Below are 17720 nucleotides of genomic sequence, written 5' to 3' on the forward strand. Positions count from 1 at the left end.
ATATTATGAAGTTCATTCAACGTCATAATGGTACCTTTGGAAGCTTTATGTAAACCTGACAACTTTATTAGACAACTTGAACCATTTGCATTTGCATTCCTTTGCGTGTAAACACTGTCAATTCGTAGCCATTAGAAATTAGCCTTACAGTTCAAGTCAATCCACTAATATTTTTGAACAATGCCGAGAAGAAGCTTCTCTCAGCCAGTCGGCCTCGATCGACTTCGCTTTTCTGAACACATGACAAGCGATGCTGGCAAGTTGATGTCCGAAAACATCCTTGAGCGAGGTAAAGAAGTCTGTCACCGGGAATATTAGGCCCACGGTATGGCCCTTGATTCGGAGGTCTCGTTGATGATTGTTGATTGATGATTAATGATTGACTAACCATAACTAAGAACTTGTATCATCTAGAATTAATGTGGTGCCAAAGAGGTAATGTGAAGCTCTGAATCTGGCGTGACCTTAATAGCTTGAATAAGTGAATAATTTAATTTGATTTATTCGATTATTTAATTTCATTCATAAAGTAATTGATTCATACCTAAATATCATTTGATCATTGCAGTTCCCTGGAATATGAGGGAGGATATGATGGTAGGTGAAATATGGATCACCATACAATTTTGGTGAGCTACTTCTGAATCTGATCCATCAGGTTATGGTTTTTCCTTTTCAAACTGTGTATATTTACAGACAAGAAGTCCTCAGAAGAAAGAGGCCCTGTATGATGAAAAAGAAATCTGGGATTTCCTAGACTTGTGAATTTTCTTTCTTTCTCAATAATGAATTTGGAATTAACGCAGTCTAAACATTGTGAATTGTATGTGTGTGTGTGTGTAGCAATATGCAGGCGAAAGCGTACATCATGAATCTGCTGCACTCTAGGAAGAGGCTCATGAAGATGAATGCCAACCTGCAGCAGGCACTGAATGCAAGCCAGGACTCCAAAGCGTCCGTAGAAATTGAGAATACATCCTTGAGAAAACAACTTGAGGGGAACATTTGTCTCAGTTTTAACCTCTTTATAAGTTCTGTTGATTCATTGCTCAGGATGTACTCTTGCACTGCTATTTCTAAATTTAATATTATGGCATAATAAGTTAGCAGAGACTAATGCCCGGGTGCTGGTGGAAATTAACGAGATGCAGGGGAGCCTGGATGATAGCAAGATGGCCAACAATCAGCTTGTAAGTTCTCTCCCTAAATAGGCCTATGCCATGAGAAAGGGATTTGTTGAATAGTGTAGCTTGTACAGTTAAATTCATTGTGACCCATTCAATTGTTGTGTATTACTGTGGTGTTTTTCAATGACTTAAAGGATGCATGTATGGTTTTATAAGCGTTAATATTACTGCCGTTATGAGACTTCAAGGCCTGTACACATCTTGAACAGACCAGACCAGCAGTCAAGGAGTGGGGTGCAGGAGGATACAGTAGACACTATGCCTTTCATATGATGGCCAGGATGATGCCAGCTGGTGAGGATAAGAGCAAGGCCAAGTAACAGGTAGACATTGTATGCTATGAAGTAAACAAGATAAAGCCCTGCTTACACCCAACTGGATAGAACCAGAAAGACCCAGAACTAGACAGTTTGCATATATTGTTATGCATGATGGGAAAATTGTTTCCACCAATATTCGTAACCCTGGTAGATGCTGATTGGCCAAAAGGGGTCTTTCGAGAATGGCGAGAGGAGAGGGCACAACTCTAAGAGTAAGGGGTATAAAAGATAGGCCGCAGACATCTTTAAGTCGGATCTCATCGGGGGGCGTCAGCTGATGACATCTCACCTCACCCTATTGCTTGATGACTGGTCTGGACATTGTTTAGGCTGGACTATCACTGCAATACGGTGAATAAAGATCAACAGTCTTCAGAGATCTCCTGTCTGCATTGTCTCCTTCGGACGCCTTCTTCCAGAGTGCTAATTAGTAAATAGTTAAGTGATAAATTGCTAATTGGATTCGGGAAGTGGACCAGTTTTTCCAAATTACACAACATACTGTGAGTGAACATTGTAGATTTATTACTGGTGCCATAGTATAGGGCAATCTTTGACTTTGAATTAATAAGTCTACAGCAAAAGGAAATTGAGGCCCTGAAGAACCAAACTGAAATCATGACCAATGAGGTAACCTCAGTGAGACTACACTATATTTTGACACAAACTACAGATATTGCATAATTACATTTTAATTAATTAATGCTTATACATTGATGACATTTTGTGCTTGTTGTGTGTGCTGTAGATATGTGACTTTTTCGCACAAAAGGGAGATGAGAAAAAATGAATGAATTGGAATCAACTCATCAAGGCTCTGCAGATATTTCTGCTCTAAATAAGATGTTTCCTTATCAGAAGTGTGGAGTAGTTTAGTTTCTACATTTCTCTGTTTCTGATACAAATATCACATTCAAGGATGATGTTTTTGGTCATTTCACTAATATCTTGTGGATTTTGTTGTTTGTGAAGCAACAAGTGGAGCTCTTAAGTATGCAGCTTGATGGTCAGGATGAGACTATCTACAAGGTGAGATTTTCATGATTACTGTGTATAACACTGTTTCAAAAAATGTATTTAATCCAAAAAAAAAAAATACATAAGGAAATTGTAACATAAGTCAATGTTCACACACATTGAGAGTCAACTGGAATTGGCATTGATGTATGTATTTTCATAATTTTTCTGATGAAAATGTTCATTTCTAAGTTTTCTTATCTTGTAGTATTAGAAAGGGAAGTGTCCTGAATCCTGATGGAACTTTGATCTTAGCTGTGGAGAGCTCAATGTCTCTAGCAGAGGAGCTTGGAGTGAAAGCTGGATTCCTGGGAAGTTCTCAGGGGCCTGTTTCTTAAAGGCAATTTTTGCTTTGAAACATGCGAGGCAGTGCAGACTTTTCAGCGCAGTTTATATCATTCTGTTATTTCAGCAGAGGGTCAGTGATGACTTTGAGGTGGATGTGTAGACCTTGAGGTGAAAGTCATGGAGAAATCACTGACCACAACTTCAGACCTACATCAGACAGTGGACAGAGCAGTCAACAGTGAGATTGACAAGGTGGAGGTCAGCTTTGAGAGAATGGAAACAGGCACTGTTCATGAGGAGGTCATCAAACTTGATGTGGAAGAGGACATCGAGCTCCAGGAGAGTAAGAAAAACATCCAATTCGAGGAGGTAGAAAAGGTCATCATCATTAATGACACTGAGGAGGTCATGATGTCTGAGGCAGGACAGGCATCTTTTAAACTTGGGAAGGTGGTGGAGACAGTGAGGCTTCAGAATGCCAAAGAGATCACCCAACTGGACAGTGTGGCAGAGGTCATCAGAATTGAGAATGCCCAAGAGATCACCCAACTCAAGGATGTGACTGGGGTCATCAGACCTGACAAGGTCAAAGAGACCGCCCAGCTCAAGGATGTGATGGAGATTGAGATGTCAGACCTGACAGTCCTCATGTAGAAGTGGAAGCTCAGGTGGTTGGATCAACCATGAGTGAGCGCAGGTTTTTTCTCTGATTGTATCTGATTGTAGTAAGCATGAGGCCTATACTATGAGTGATATTCATGCCAACTATATTTCCTCTTGCTAGCACATGGTTTCAGTGTAAAGGCAAAGATCCTTGATTACTAACTCCGCTTCAACCCTCTCTGGTAAAGGTTTGCAGTTTTTGTCTCTACGTTTGAGCTGTTTTATGTTTGTCAGTTTTGGCTTTTCTTCCTTTTCCATTCCATCCATCCCGTATTCTTTCCCCATAGCAACCACTGGCAGGATGAAAGGGGCTCTGTTTGCTGGTGCTATAGGTGCGCTGATTTTCTGGAAAATTAAGAATTGAATAGATCTACATTGAAGGCATGTGCAAACTCTGAAATTTCAGTGAATTCCTTCAAGAGGATGCACGGGACATGCCAATGGTCAATAAAGCTTAATAGTTTCACAATACTGTATATCCTTCAATCTCTGTGTCTGCTGTTAGTCCAATGTGTGTCAAGTCCCTCAGTGCTGCCTTGATTCCATCTCCATGCAACCATACTGTCCTCTAGTGGCCTAGACACATAGCAAAAGTGCTATCACACATAGCAAAAGAGAACAACAGAATGAGAGGGCAGAGGCGCATAACCTACTTATTTTGCATCTTCTTTGGTGTGCCATCAATACAACTAACTGCCAAGCAAATTTTACTCACATAGTAGTCCTATAGGAAGTAAAGAGAATTCATATGGAGATAACTACTTCAGCCTCATTCATAGTAGTCTATGTGAGATTGGTAATAAAGAGTCTGTAAAGCATTTGGACTGAATAAATAAATAAACATCCATGATATAATTCTGAGGATGCAATCTCAGCAGGTAATGCAAACGCAACGCCAACAATTTAACAGTTTGCTCTCACCAAACAAGCCTTCACAGAATGACACGGCCGACAATTTTGCCAAAAGACGCATGCTTGAAAACTTTTATCAGATCTGCAGGCTTTTTAGGTATAGACCAAAACTCCACATTGTGCTTATTCAAAAACATGTTGTTCAATAACCTGTACTAACTTTGGTAAAGATAGTCTTATCAGCACTGTATTGGAGCTCCACAGTGTTTGTGATGGTAATACGCACTGACTCACCTGTTGCTGCGGCTGCCAGTCCAACGCCCCGCGACACATTATGTCCTATTCTGTCACTGGCTAACAACATGGGAGCCTCTCAATCTGAGCATGAGTTTAAAGATCTTGCAGAAAGGACTGGTTGTAAGTACACTCGTTTATTTTTTTCATCTGTGGAATATGCTAAACCTAAATGTGGCAAAGTAGGCTAGGCTACGCTACATTATTTAGGAAGTCTCCGATTTCTCGAAATATTACGCAGGGCTACCGTTTGTCCTTAACAATCCAGTGTAGTGTCAGTTGTAATAGTCTTAATGCTGACACCAGAACATATTCGTTAAGTGGAAAGTTAGGAAGTACTGCTTCAAGACGTGTCAACATTCTGTCAGTTATTAGTCTCATACTGACTGTAAATTTATTGTCCTTACACGTCCTCAGACCCGCGCACGTATTCATAGCCTGGCGCTCAGATTGTTTTCCAAGGGGAAAAAAAAACAGATTTTGAAAAACGGACTCCTTTAGGCTACTCTAACTTTAGGATGTAGCACTTCTTAAATACTTTGTATTAGTTGCTAAAGTGACTACTCTGCCTCTGCTCTGCCTTATTCTCTGACCTGTGTCCTGATACTGTCGAAAGAAAGACTAATGCTGATCTTCCTTGTGACTTCTGGAATTTACTGAACCAAAAAAACTGTTTTGACAAAATGTACAAGTGTTGATGGAATGAAAACAATAGTTCCCCACAAAAGCATAATATTTATGATAGAGGACTGCTGGCATCAAATAATATATCAGTGTGTCCAGCCAGTGATATGTCCACATACTCTTAAAAGCCCAATCCACTTAAGAGGTTACATGAGGTGAATTTGTGTATGTATGCCCAGAGCCACCTTTATATGGCTCTGTGTATGCCTATTCCCTAAGGATTTGGCATTACTTCTTGAATTGCTTATCATGCATCATATAACTATTCCTTTGATGACTAAATACGTAAATGCTCAGACAAAGATTCTCTGAATAGCATTGCATTTGTGTGTGTGTTAACTTGATAGTTCTACACAACACGGGGTTATCATATAGTTTTTAAGTTATTGAGTTTCTTACTGCTAGTCACCAGATAAGGTCACTGAGGACAAAAGGAGCCATTATCTTTATCTGAGTGGTTAATTATTAAATTGCATTTTTGAGTGCAGGCTAAAAACAGGTCACTGTGAGAGAAAGCACAGATTTTATAGCATGGCTCTGCCTGTCAGCGCATTCAGGAGGAAAGGTTGTTGAATAAACACAGAGTCAATGTTTCCAACCATAACATTTCTAATTTGCTGTGTTGCTTTGTATACAGTCAGTTTGGACCAGATCAAAAACTTGCACCAAAGGTTCAAGTGGTTGACCAACCATCAAGAAACTTTAAGGTACCAATAAATGACATTATATTTAATGACATATTGTGCAAAAAAGCCAAGGCCCTATATTCAGATTGAATTATTATTTAATTTTTGAAGCTTGTCCATGCATAATGAAATAACAAATTAAGAATCCTTAAAAAAAGAAATGATTGCAAAATTACCTTTAAAAGGTTGTTCAAATATCTATACGCTTGAAGTTGACATTTTGAAAGATTTAGTTCTTATATTTTACAGACAGGAAGACTTTGAGAAGGTGTCTCATCTTTCTCTCAACCCAATAAAGGGCCAAATTGTGAAAGCCTTTTTTGACAAAAGGTACGTAATAACAACAGGGAACCAGGTTTAGTGTGTGAAACTAGAAAACATGGTACATTTTCCAGCACAGGCAAACACCAAATGTTTTTTTTTGAAAGAGATAACAGACAATGATCTTGTTATAGCATGCTGTGTCTCTTCCTATAGAAACTTTGGAAAGCATGAGGTGGGTTTAGTTGAGGAGATTGGTTTTGAAGAGTTCCTGATGGTGATGTCTCACTTCAAACTCCCAAATAAGAAGCTCACAGATGAAGATACAGAGGACGTGAGGACAGAGAAGCTTCGCTGTAAGAATAGAATTATATCTGTGATGGCAGTAAACCATACTCAAATCTTACAGAAAGGCTTTATTGTTTTCAATTATTTGCCACCCACCACACCCTATCACCTCTGTGCCCAACATCTGATTTTTGTCTGTAAACAACACAAAAGAATCCATCTTTCTTCCTTTAGAAGGCACAAGCAAGTCTATATCCTGCTTTATTCAGGAGCCTCCCCTTAGGGTACAAGCATGATAGAGTCAGTGGTGTGGCACTAACCAGAGCACTTACTTGAACAAAACACTTATTTGAACATTTCTCCCCACCTCTCTAGTTCTATTCAACATGCATGATACGGATAATGACGGGACCATAACACTTGAGGAGTACAGACACGTGAGTCAGTCATTGAGGTCTGCATGCAGCCATGATATGATTCATCTCTTAACACCTCAGGCCCTAATTGGTGTGTGTTGAACCTGTCTCTCTGCAGCTGGTTGAAAAACTTCTCTCCACTTGTGAAACCCTTGAGCAAGACACCTCCCTAGCCATTGCTGACGCAGCCATGTTGGAGGTTGCGAGAATAACAGTTGGACACATGGTATTGCCACCCTGTCATTCTCATAACTCAAATGGTGTTGAACTAGACTAAAGATGGAAGTGCTATTTGGGTCAGGTTGCACAGTGTGGACCATTAGAAGAGATCTTATTGCCAATGAAGAGGTGTCATCATCATGTCTCAAATATAGTAGGCCTAGTTGTAACACTTTCAAACACTTTCATTTAGTCCGCCCAGTTAAATATGTAAAATTGTTGTTGAACAATTCTTCTTAACCCCAGACCTTAACGTTAACCATAAACTGTGGTTATAACAGAGTGCCAACAGATAGTTTGTTGAATCTGAGCACCTGGCGATGTGGACTTTCAGTAAAGTGTGCCCGTGCCATTCATATGGGACTCTATTACAGCCTCTTGGGAGTAACTGTGGCAGTCCATTTGCTTTTCTGTTTTCAGGAGCCTCATGAAGTCTATGAAGGAATCACATTTGAACAATTTCAGCAGGTATGTTATACAACTTTCTTTTTCTGTAACATTTATTATGATTCTATAGATATATCTCTGGGAATGTGACTTAATGTTTAACCCCTTAATCATTTTTACAGATACTAAAAGGTGTACAGATTGAGACAAAGATGAATGTTCGCTTCCTGCAGATGGACACAACTACAATGCGCTGTGGGAAATGAGGCCTCTCCTGTAGTGTTTGTCTGCAGCAACAACGATATTCTCCCAGATGAAACCCTAAATTTAGCATCCATGCCCCCACCCCCCTCGTCTTCCTCGTTCCTTCCACTGGCATTGCCCTCGTTGTGCCTGCATACAGCTTCAGAATTATGTAAACACCTCGGGCAGCCCAACTGCTTGAAGAAGTTCACATGACCTTTTGCTAGTCAAATTTTTTCTCAGAGTGAGACTGGCATTCAGGGGCTTTGTCTTTTTTTTTGTGCTGAGTTCAAAGTAGCCCACATGAAACGACATTTTCATGGACTGATTTCCCCAGTGCCATGGAAGTAAACTGAAGCTCAGTATTATATTATTGAGGGACACCTGTATGTGAATTAAATACAGTAATTCATTTTGTTGTTTTTGTTCCTAAAAAAAAACAAAACACTCATTGTCACGACACCACCAGGTTCTCCACCAGTCTCTCCTCCTCGTCGCTTTGCTCCAACAATCTCCCAATCTAATTCCCCTGTCTACTAATTCCCCAATCATCCTATCACCAGTCAGCAGATTACCCAATCATCCAATCTCCCGTCTGCTACTCCCCAGCACCTGTAGCCAATCTCCTACTGCCTATATAAACCCCTGTCACTCTGCTCTCTCCGTCTGGCCTCTTCAACGGAGACACTTACTCCAGCGCACAGACTGCACCTTGTTTCCCAACCCAGCTCCTCGTTTCTGGAATTTCCTGCTACGTCCCAGGTTGTAGAACTTTTATGTTGGACATTTTCTATTGGACTCTTTTTATTGGATGATATACTCTTGCAAGATTGGAGCCTTTATGTTGGACTGCCTTGTTTGTCAAGTCAGGATCTTCTGAGTGTTAACCTCACATCAAGACCTTGTTTAAATTCTCCTGCTTTGGTTGATTACAAATTAAAACTACTTGATTGATCCTAACCTTGTTTCCTGAGTCTGTGTGCCCTGACACTCATCTTCTGTCTCCAAATGTATGGGGTATGGTTAAGTCCTCAAGAAAGCAGCAATCAGTCTGCATGCTACTATTGAAACTAAAATGGTTCATGCAAGCACAATGGATTTTCATACATGATCCTTAATTTTTTTTTTTTTTTAACTCCATGAGTCATGTGACTGTACCTAGCTCCAGCCAGTCACTTATCTACCATGGTCTAATAAGCTTTCAAGTTATACCAGGCGGAAAGGTGGGAAAACAAATCAACCATATGCCTGAGGCTGAGCTCTGTATCTTTGGAAACAGCTGAACTGCTCACTACAGACTAGAGCAGTGGTCTCCAACAGGTCGCCTGCATATCACGCTCTAAAAACACGCTCTATTGTGAAGTTTTCAATCGATATTTAAGTCTAGACCAGAACCATTTTAAGAATGTATGTAGCCATACATATGTAACATTAAATTGATATTGGTGATATCTTACAAATTGTAGCTGCGTTAAATTTTAGCCTTTGGCTCCAAATCCGTTTCCCATTTAGTCTTTAAACAACAACAGAAGCGGAGCGCATACACGCTGCTCGCACGCATAGACCGTAAAGGGGGGAAAACTAGCTCGTTCTGGAGAATACTTTTGAAGAGATTAAATATATTAGATGCATAAAAGCTTTAACAAATGTTCCTAAATTTTCTTTGGGATGAAGTCTGTGTATTTGTCAGTCAGTCTGTTAGTCTGCCTGGATATGGACATGGTGGACTGTGTGGATGTGTTCAAGACCTTCCATTCATTTGTCCCTTTGAACATATTTTGTTAATCAACATAATGCTATTTAACATGTACAAATTAAATGCATTTGATGAAGAAAACAAAATGAGACAGTGTATTGTCATGGTCTTGGGAGCTGGTATATTGGTAGGCATGTAATTACTATCAATAGTTAACATGTTTAATTTGATTGTGCATGAAAATAGAACCCATGAACCCATATTATGCATTATTAAGAACTGCTAATGTATATGGATTGTGCCATTTGATTTTGGGAGAAAAGACTGGGGGTACTAGTGTAACTTTTCATTGTGAAATGGCACCCCAATGTGGTATTTTTTTGTAATGCATCTGTGCTGCACGTCATTAAAAAGCATCAAACATATAGTTTATTTGTTTTATTGAAAATGTTAAAAAAAAATATAGCTGCAAGCAGCAATGAGGGGGCCAAGCAGATAGGCTGGAGTAACCATGGCAACGAAATGCTGTTAGCTCAATGCTGCAATCAGACGTATGGCCATAAGCTGTCAAAGCAAGTTTCACGTCTAGCACGTCAAAAGTTACAAGGCAAAATGCATTTTTGCTAATTGCAGTGACCCTAGAGGTCAAAGGTCACAAAATGTCTTCGGCATTCACCTGATGGGGTCATGAGTCCATGTACCAAGTTTGGTTTTGATACATGCAACGATTGCTGAGATATGAGCTCACTTCCTGTTTGGCGGCTTCGCCACAAATTAGGATTGGAGCTGCGAAGGCACCCATTGTGTTTGTACGTTTTCTTATTATTACGCATCATCTTTCTTCTGCCATGGAAGTCTATGGCAGCCCACAGAACCGTCTGGTGAAAAGTTGTGAAATTTGGCACACCGATTAGGGACAGTCGCATGATTAATTTCACCATTGCTTTCTGGAACAATTGACAGAAGCATTCGGCTGTAACAGCCAATCGAAATTTGCAGTGAAGCCGCCAAACAGGAAGTGAGCTCATATCTCAGCAACCCTGCCATGTATCATAACCAAACTTAACTACATAGATTCATGCCCCCATTAGGAGGACGCTCAAAAAATGTGTTGACCTTTGACCTGTAGTGGGTGCTGCGATTAGCAATATTGCATTTTGATCTGTAGTTGCTGATGTGATCTTTTATTTTTGGATGTGAAACTGATGACATGTTCCATCCAGTTCATTCTAATGCGTGCGTGGAAGGGCGGGGCAGGACGGGGTGGGACGGGCAGGGGTGATTAGGTGCGGGGGCAGGGCTGATTAGGTGGGACGGGCAGGGGTGATTAGGTGCGGGGGCTGGCTGGCGGAGGCAGTGGCAATACTCAGCTCTGTTTCAGCCCTACAAAATCAGTTATGTTTGATGTGACACTTGTTGAAAGTGTTGATCGCGAGTGTCTGCTGAGTTCTATCTTGTCGCCGTGGTTACTCCGGCCTATTCTGCTTGGCCCCCTCATTGCTGCTTGCAGCTATATTTTTGTTTTTGTTTGTTTTTCAAGTCAAGGCCTTGTCCATGTTAGAGAACACCTATTATATCAATACTCTGCTTTGCCTATTACTATTGACAAAACAATAATATAAGCTCAAATGAATGAAAATCATCAGTCACCTTGAATAAAGGCATCTGACAAATTAATGTATGTAGATCCATTGTTATTTTTGTTACTATGTCCAACTCTAGCTGTAGATGAAGGATCCTCCTGCAAATGACCCTCTTGTGGATTTATTGCTGATGTGTTGGTGTCCTGTGTCAGCACCATTGGGGACACAGCATTTTTCTTAGAGAGGCGCTGCAATGCAAAGAACCATTTTACATCACAATGCATTCAATAATGCAGCATATTATATGCAGCAGTGGCAGTAGTCTTACTTGGTCACCCATGTAAACTCAAGTTTTTGGGACAAGCCCTTGACAAAAGGGTTAATACATGTTACATTTATAATTTAGTATATACAGTTAAAAACAAAATTATTCATACCCCTGGCAAATATTGAATATCTCCTCCAACTCTTCTCCAAACATGCACAACTCAGCTAAACCTTTATAAGGCACACCTGGACAAAGAATTTAGCTTTCTCTGAATTTATTTTGACCCAGGGACATGGCCTGAGATTGGCATAAAAAAGAAACATTACATTCCAATGACACCATGTCCATTTCAATTGTGGGGGTTAGAAAAGTATTATTTTGGGATGTTTTTCAACTGGGGGGACCTGGTGACCTTCTCAAAGTAAATGGTAACACTAAAGCAAGAGGCTACACTGAGATTCTGACACTGAGAAAAGATCAGGCAGTGTGCCACGAGACCTGTCCCAATAGGCATCATTGGACCACTAAACCATACAATGATCCAAAACATACAGCCAAACAAGTCAAGAAATGGTTAACAGAGAACAATGTCCTATTTTAGGGTGGCCCAGCCAGAGTCCAGACCTTAATCCGTCAAAAAAGTGAGTACAAGGCCAAAGTGATGGCAAATAATCGTTCCTGCCTCAAAACCAGGATTGCAGCTAAAAAGGTGCTGTCTACAATCATTGTGGAGACATGGAGCAGCTTGGTACGTATTATAAGAACCATTTTAAGGGCTTTGATTGCAAATAAAGATCTTTCCAGTGATTATTTAAAAAGGGTATGAATAATTGTGTACATGACATTTTTCATAAAAATGTTAAAAAGATTTAAAAAAAAAACATATTTTTTGGATTCCATGTTTCTACCACATTGTCTTACAACCTATTGGCATGTGGCCATGCAAAACATTAAATCAATATTTGCCAGGGGTATGAATAATTTTGTTCTTAACTGTATGCTTTACAACTTTGACTATGTTTACCTTGATCCTCCTAGACACATTTGATTTTTTGTTCTTTTTTATCTTCTTTCTCTCTTCTCCAGTGCATGGGTTGATGTCAACCCAGTCAGTGTCAGACACCTCAACAGAGCTGTTGGGGCAAGCAGCAACCTTGCTTCTTTGGCCTGCGCAGGGGCTGGGAAGTTCAACCTCACCGGAAGCCATGATCACCATTCCAGCTTCCTCCGGCTTTGTCACCAACTCAGTAAAATGTATACTCTGGTACTCTGGACTGGGCCCGAGCTGCTAATATTTCAGAAAGCACTCTCATCATTTAGCTCACCAGCCGGTCTTTCAGCAAGTGCAATTTAGTCATTTCATCCAGGGCATGAGAGGAACACATAGAGTCTCCACAGCAGCTTTCATGTGCTTCCTTTGCCATGCGGGCGTTAGAACTCGGGGTTCCCTTGATGAAGTCTTCTGGGACACGCACTCTACATGTGCAAGATGACTCCTCAGTTAACATGTATGCGTCATTTCGTCTCTGCAATATTGGCAGATCTGTGTCGGAAAGGCTTCGGCCAGCCAGCAGGCTGCATCTCTGGCAGGTGTTCTTTTTCAGTAGATGACACACCTCATTGGTAAGGTCAAAGGAAAACTGCCGAAGCCCTCCATTGTTAATGAAATATTCCAACCTTGTCAAAACCTGGCCCATTCCATCAGCTTTAGCTCTCTCTGCTGTAGTAGAGTGTTTCTGTGACATGCACTTTTCCTTCTTCTGTGAAGCTGACCATGCTGTAGCAACTGGTGTACCCACCCCTATCTCAGGCTCAGTTATTTTGGTCAAGGTGGGAGTTATTTCCACAGTAGATGCGCATGGGCGAGGACGTGGGCAGCCGTGGCCTACTGGTTAGCACTTTGGACCTGTAACCGGAGGGTTGCCGGTTTGAACCCCGACTAGTAGGCACGGCTGAAGTGCCCTTGAGCAAGGCACCTAACCCCTCACTGCTCCCCGAGCGCCGCTGTTGATGCAGGCAGCTCACTGCGCCGGGATTAGTGTGTGCTTCACCTCACTGTGTGTACACTGTGTGCTGTGTGTTTCACTAATTCACGGATTGGAATAAATGCAGAGAACAAATTTCCATCACGGGATCAAAAGAGTATATATACTTATACATACTATACTTATATGTGCTATATCCTCTTTGTAAAGAACACTGTCCTGTGAATGTGAACGCTCCTTCCTGATCACTTCATGAACACGCAGAGTCCTAACCTTTCTGACAACATCTTTGGTTTGCGGCTCAGTGTTGTTATGGTCCACCACCATTTTGTCACAATGAGCTTCAGCTGGAAGTACATTCTCGCTTGAACTTTGTTTATCAGAGGAAGCTGTGCTCTTTCTTTCTGCTGTTAAATGAAAATCCTTTGAGGGTTTCTTGGGAGAGGGTCTGACCCTTGGGGAAGTCCTCTCCCTGTGTCCTGCAGCTTGTTTGCCAAGTCTCTGACCGGTATAATGCTTCTCTGACAGCCCTTTCTGTGAACAGCATTGATTTGCTTAAGGAAAGTGGAGATTGCTGCCCATATTTTCAACTTTGAATCCTTTGCCCTTTTCTTTGGTCCTGTCTTGTCAGTGGAAGAAGCAATACTGTTTATACCATTCACTTTTCCCACCCTGGTGCTAGGAACTTCATTCAGATGGAGCATCACATCGTCAACACATTCAGTGGCTGCAAGACTCATTTCTGTTTCCATGTCTCCAGCAGCTTTTGAGCTTCTTCTTCTCTGCTTTCAACAGATTTGGTTGTTTGCCTGTGCAATCCACAAATGGACACTTGACATGTTGTAGAAGCACAAGGAGTACAGTCTTGGTGGCCTTTGTCTTAAAGTCAGCGGTGAGCAGAAGGGGAGGCACCTTCTTCAAAGAGCTGGAGCCAAAGGAAAAGCCAGGATGGAGTGCGCTTTTAGAGGCTTTTGAAGATGCCAGGACTTTGATCTTCTTGGCCAGTGCATGTAACAGGATAGTGGTTGCTTCAGGATGCTCGCAATGGAGACAGGAGCTCTCAATGAGAGTCAAAACAGCAATCACCACTCTCTTTGTGATATCTCTTGACTTTTTGAGGATCTGTTCTTCCTCAGAAAGGCCACTGGCAGCCAATTTCCGCGCATCCAGTCTCTTGGTGAGCACTTTTAAGGTCATCCTCCTCTAGTTGAAGAGCTGGGGCTCTCCCATCAGCACCAAGTCCAGTGGGCAGAGAGCTTCGGGAAATCCTTTCCAGAGTCACAATGAAGGCTTTCTTGACCTCCTGACGAATTTGTCCGCGTAACGTGCGGACAAAAGGTACATTTGAAGGAGACCTACGAAATTAGAATTATGACAAGTTTAATTATTTTGTGTCTATTGTAAATCAGACTTAAATTGTAGTTTTTCAAGAGCCATCAAATGTTTTCTTACCCTTTAAATACAGCAGCATCAGATGAGGTCTGAGGCAGCTGGGAATCCTCCAAGTAAGTTGCATCATAGTCCAAAGTGCAAATTACCCCACCATAATTGGGGGGTACTGCTCCTTTACTTCTTCTATGACCATCATGGTCCACTACCATATCAATCCCCACCGTGATCACCAAGTGCAACATGTGTTATGCAACACACACAAGGTCTAAACATGCGACAAACTGATAATCAGTAGGCTACAGAATATCTCATCGTTCTTATATATCCTGTCGTCTCCCTGCGGCCTGCTCACAGCTTTCATCCTGTGCCTCTCCTGTCTGCTGAGCACCCCTTTCTGTAACACATATGAACAGTGTATAAAACCTAACTGCACCTACACTTTTAATGTAATTGTTTGTAGATCTTAGTGCTAAAATTTCCTGCTTACTCTTTTAGCACCAAAAAAGTGCCTGATGTCTGCGTGCCTTTTCCTTTTCCTCATGTGTCTCTGTGAATAAAATAAAATCCTAGTTTCATTAAGATAGTATCAGGGTTCTCAGATGAAACTACATTTATCGAGCTAAAAATATGAAATGTAAAAACAATACCAACCAACTAAAATCAAATTCAAATAAGCCTAGGCTACTTGGGTCTTTTTATGTTTCCACAGGTTTCACTGATGTTATGTGGCCTAGGCTTAGCTACATCAGACCCTCTTGTGCATACCAGTAATATAAAAACACAGGATTTGTGCCAAACTAATTTCGAAAGGGCACAATAATTTATTCAAGATAAAATGAGAATAATCACATAGGCTATGGAGTTCATCTCCTTGGAAATGACAATCGATTTTTACCTCACCACAATGTAAAGCTTGATTTAAATAGAGAATTAGCCTATCTTGCTAACTAACCTTGGTAACTAACCAAGGTCCACTTTACTAGCCTCAGTGGGTAAGTAGCAGGTAAGTAACCAGTAATTCAATGTATGAAGACGTGACATGAGCTATGAAAGAACAAAACACGTTTATAAATGAAGGTTGTAAAATAACACATTTTCAACAAGCTCAGTTGCTTATAGCGCCACACTGGTTAAAAATGGTACGGTCCACAATAGGGGTGTCTGAAATTGCTTTACATTAAAATGTTCCTACGGTGAAAATAGGAGTTGACTTGTATTGTAACTGTAATGGTATTTTTTCACAATGTCAGAAAAATTATCTGACCCCCCAAAACTGATATTTCTGTCTCTTTGGGGGTAATTCGAACTGTCATAGTCCATCATTTGGACAACAACTGGTTTAAACTTCTTAAACGTAGATTTCGACAAATGTGAAATAATGCCTAAGCATAATTCTACAAAGTCTAGTCTCGTCATCTGTTAAGAAGAAACAACATTATGAGAACCAGTTGACACTCAAACAGTAAAGGAAGAGGCATATTTTTAGTATGTAAGTGCAGATATTATCACAGAAGAACTGCTGTAAAAACTTACATCCTGCATTCCACTTGTCACAACAATCCACTGTCTGGAAGAGAAAGACATCAAAGCATTTATTATACACACACACACACATATATATATATATATATATATATATATATATATATATATATATATATATTGAGTTTGGAATACTGTTTCTGTTAATTCCCAAGACCTTTATTAAAATCCTTCATTGCATTCTAACCTGGTGTCCTGGCACTGCTTGAACTGTCCCGCTGAGAACCTTGTAGCCTCTCATGATATCAGAATATATATATATATATATATATATATATATATATATATATATATATATATATATATATGTATATATATATGCAATGACAGATGATTTTTACAGTGAACTTTTACTGCTGAATCCAGTTTAACTGGATTACAGTTACACGTTACACTAAAACGAATTAACACTTTGGTGTAACACTAACACTAAAACGAGTGACTTTGTCACTGGAGTACATCAGACACCCTGCAGGTAAACAAATTGTGATGTGAACAGTATTGCAGTGTCACAGGAAATACTCCTTTATCTGGCCCTGTAACATAGGGCCTCCACAAATATTTCTGTTCTGCTCCAAAGCTACATTCTTATGATTAAGAAAATATATGGACATACTCATCACTTAATTTCTCCATGACAGCAATGATATCGCAGTGAACAGAGCTACTTCTATTGATCTTCACTCTTTTGTGTTCTTGACAGGCTGCAGGATGACCTTGGGCAGGGTTTCTTTCAGACATTTTCAAAAATCCTTCACAGGAAAGATTAAGAGGGGTACAAAGACGTACTGTCAGGACCCTGTAAGACCTGCACCAACCCCGCCCCTGTTCTGTAAATATTTCCATCTTCCAGCAGGGGGCTGTAGCTGTGCAGGTGTGCACAGGTGTGCTTTCGAATGGTCCTAATGAGCCAGATGTTAAAAGGGACCGCTCTCAGGATCCAGACGGACTCCCTCTCCTCTCGGCCGTCGTTATAGTGCTTATGTTATGTTATGCTGTCGAACACTTGTACTCATACCCCTAGACACTATGCACTACACTTTAGTTTTTAGCTTCCACATACTGACTTTTCTATAATTATTTAATAAATATACTTTATTGTTACTCTTGCGTGGACCTCCCTTATGTTTCATATGCGTGAGCCAGCATGTGTGACAGTACATACATATTTATTAAACACTACTAAAAAATAAATTTTCACCCAGATTTCAAAATATCTACAATAGGCCTAATACAAATCTAGAAATTCTCAACTTCCAATGGATTGGCCCACACAATCAGAATTAGTCTGAGTTACACACTATGAATGATACATTTGATAATTTTACATTTTTGGAAATGACACCCATAGGGTACACTAAATATTAGGCTGGATAAGAGCAGCAGGTGGCCGCGCATACGCCTAATTATAAGTGTAGCTCGCTTTTTGTTTTTACTTTAAGTCCATCA

General features: G+C 40.5%; 1 protein-coding gene across 32 annotated transcripts; it reads left to right on the forward strand.

The window, feature by feature from the left end:
• The first annotated feature begins 58 nt into the window (after positions 1-58).
• On the forward strand, positions 59-8765 carry tesca (tescalcin a). Of its 32 annotated transcripts, XM_048244392.1 has the most exons (12): positions 59-289; positions 569-2536; positions 2733-3499; positions 3597-3657; positions 3763-3807; positions 5943-6012; positions 6241-6321; positions 6469-6608; positions 6916-6977; positions 7075-7182; positions 7596-7643; positions 7745-8765. In XM_048244392.1, exons 5-12 carry the CDS (start codon positions 3777-3779, stop codon positions 7826-7828), a joined length of 624 nt encoding a protein of 207 aa, XP_048100349.1. In that variant the 5' UTR covers positions 59-289; positions 569-2536; positions 2733-3499; positions 3597-3657; positions 3763-3776; the 3' UTR covers positions 7829-8765. The 32 variants fall into 32 exon arrangements, with proteins under 32 accessions (XP_048100349.1, XP_048100348.1, XP_048100347.1 ...); XM_048244391.1 differs by having other exon boundaries at positions 2733-3657; XM_048244390.1 differs by lacking the exon at positions 3597-3657.
• The last annotated feature ends 8955 nt before the right edge of the window (positions 8766-17720 follow it).

Source organism: Alosa alosa, chromosome 5 (assembly GCF_017589495.1).
Source record: "Alosa alosa isolate M-15738 ecotype Scorff River chromosome 5, AALO_Geno_1.1, whole genome shotgun sequence".
Lineage (NCBI taxonomy): Eukaryota > Metazoa > Chordata > Actinopteri > Clupeiformes > Clupeidae > Alosa > Alosa alosa.

What these genes read in the sequence shown, in the direction of transcription:
- tesca (XM_048244361.1), top strand. Translation starts at nt 4,600, where the DNA reads ATGGTAATACGCACTGACTCACCTGTTGCTGCGGCTGCCAGTCCAACG. An exon ending in GAGGACAGAGAAGCTTCGCT is followed by an intron (nt 6,609 to 6,915) that starts GTAAGAATAGAA and finishes CCACCTCTCTAG; the next exon opens with TTCTATTCAACATGCATGAT. An exon ending in GAATAACAGTTGGACACATG is followed by an intron (nt 7,183 to 7,595) that starts GTATTGCCACCC and finishes TTCTGTTTTCAG; the next exon opens with GAGCCTCATGAAGTCTATGA.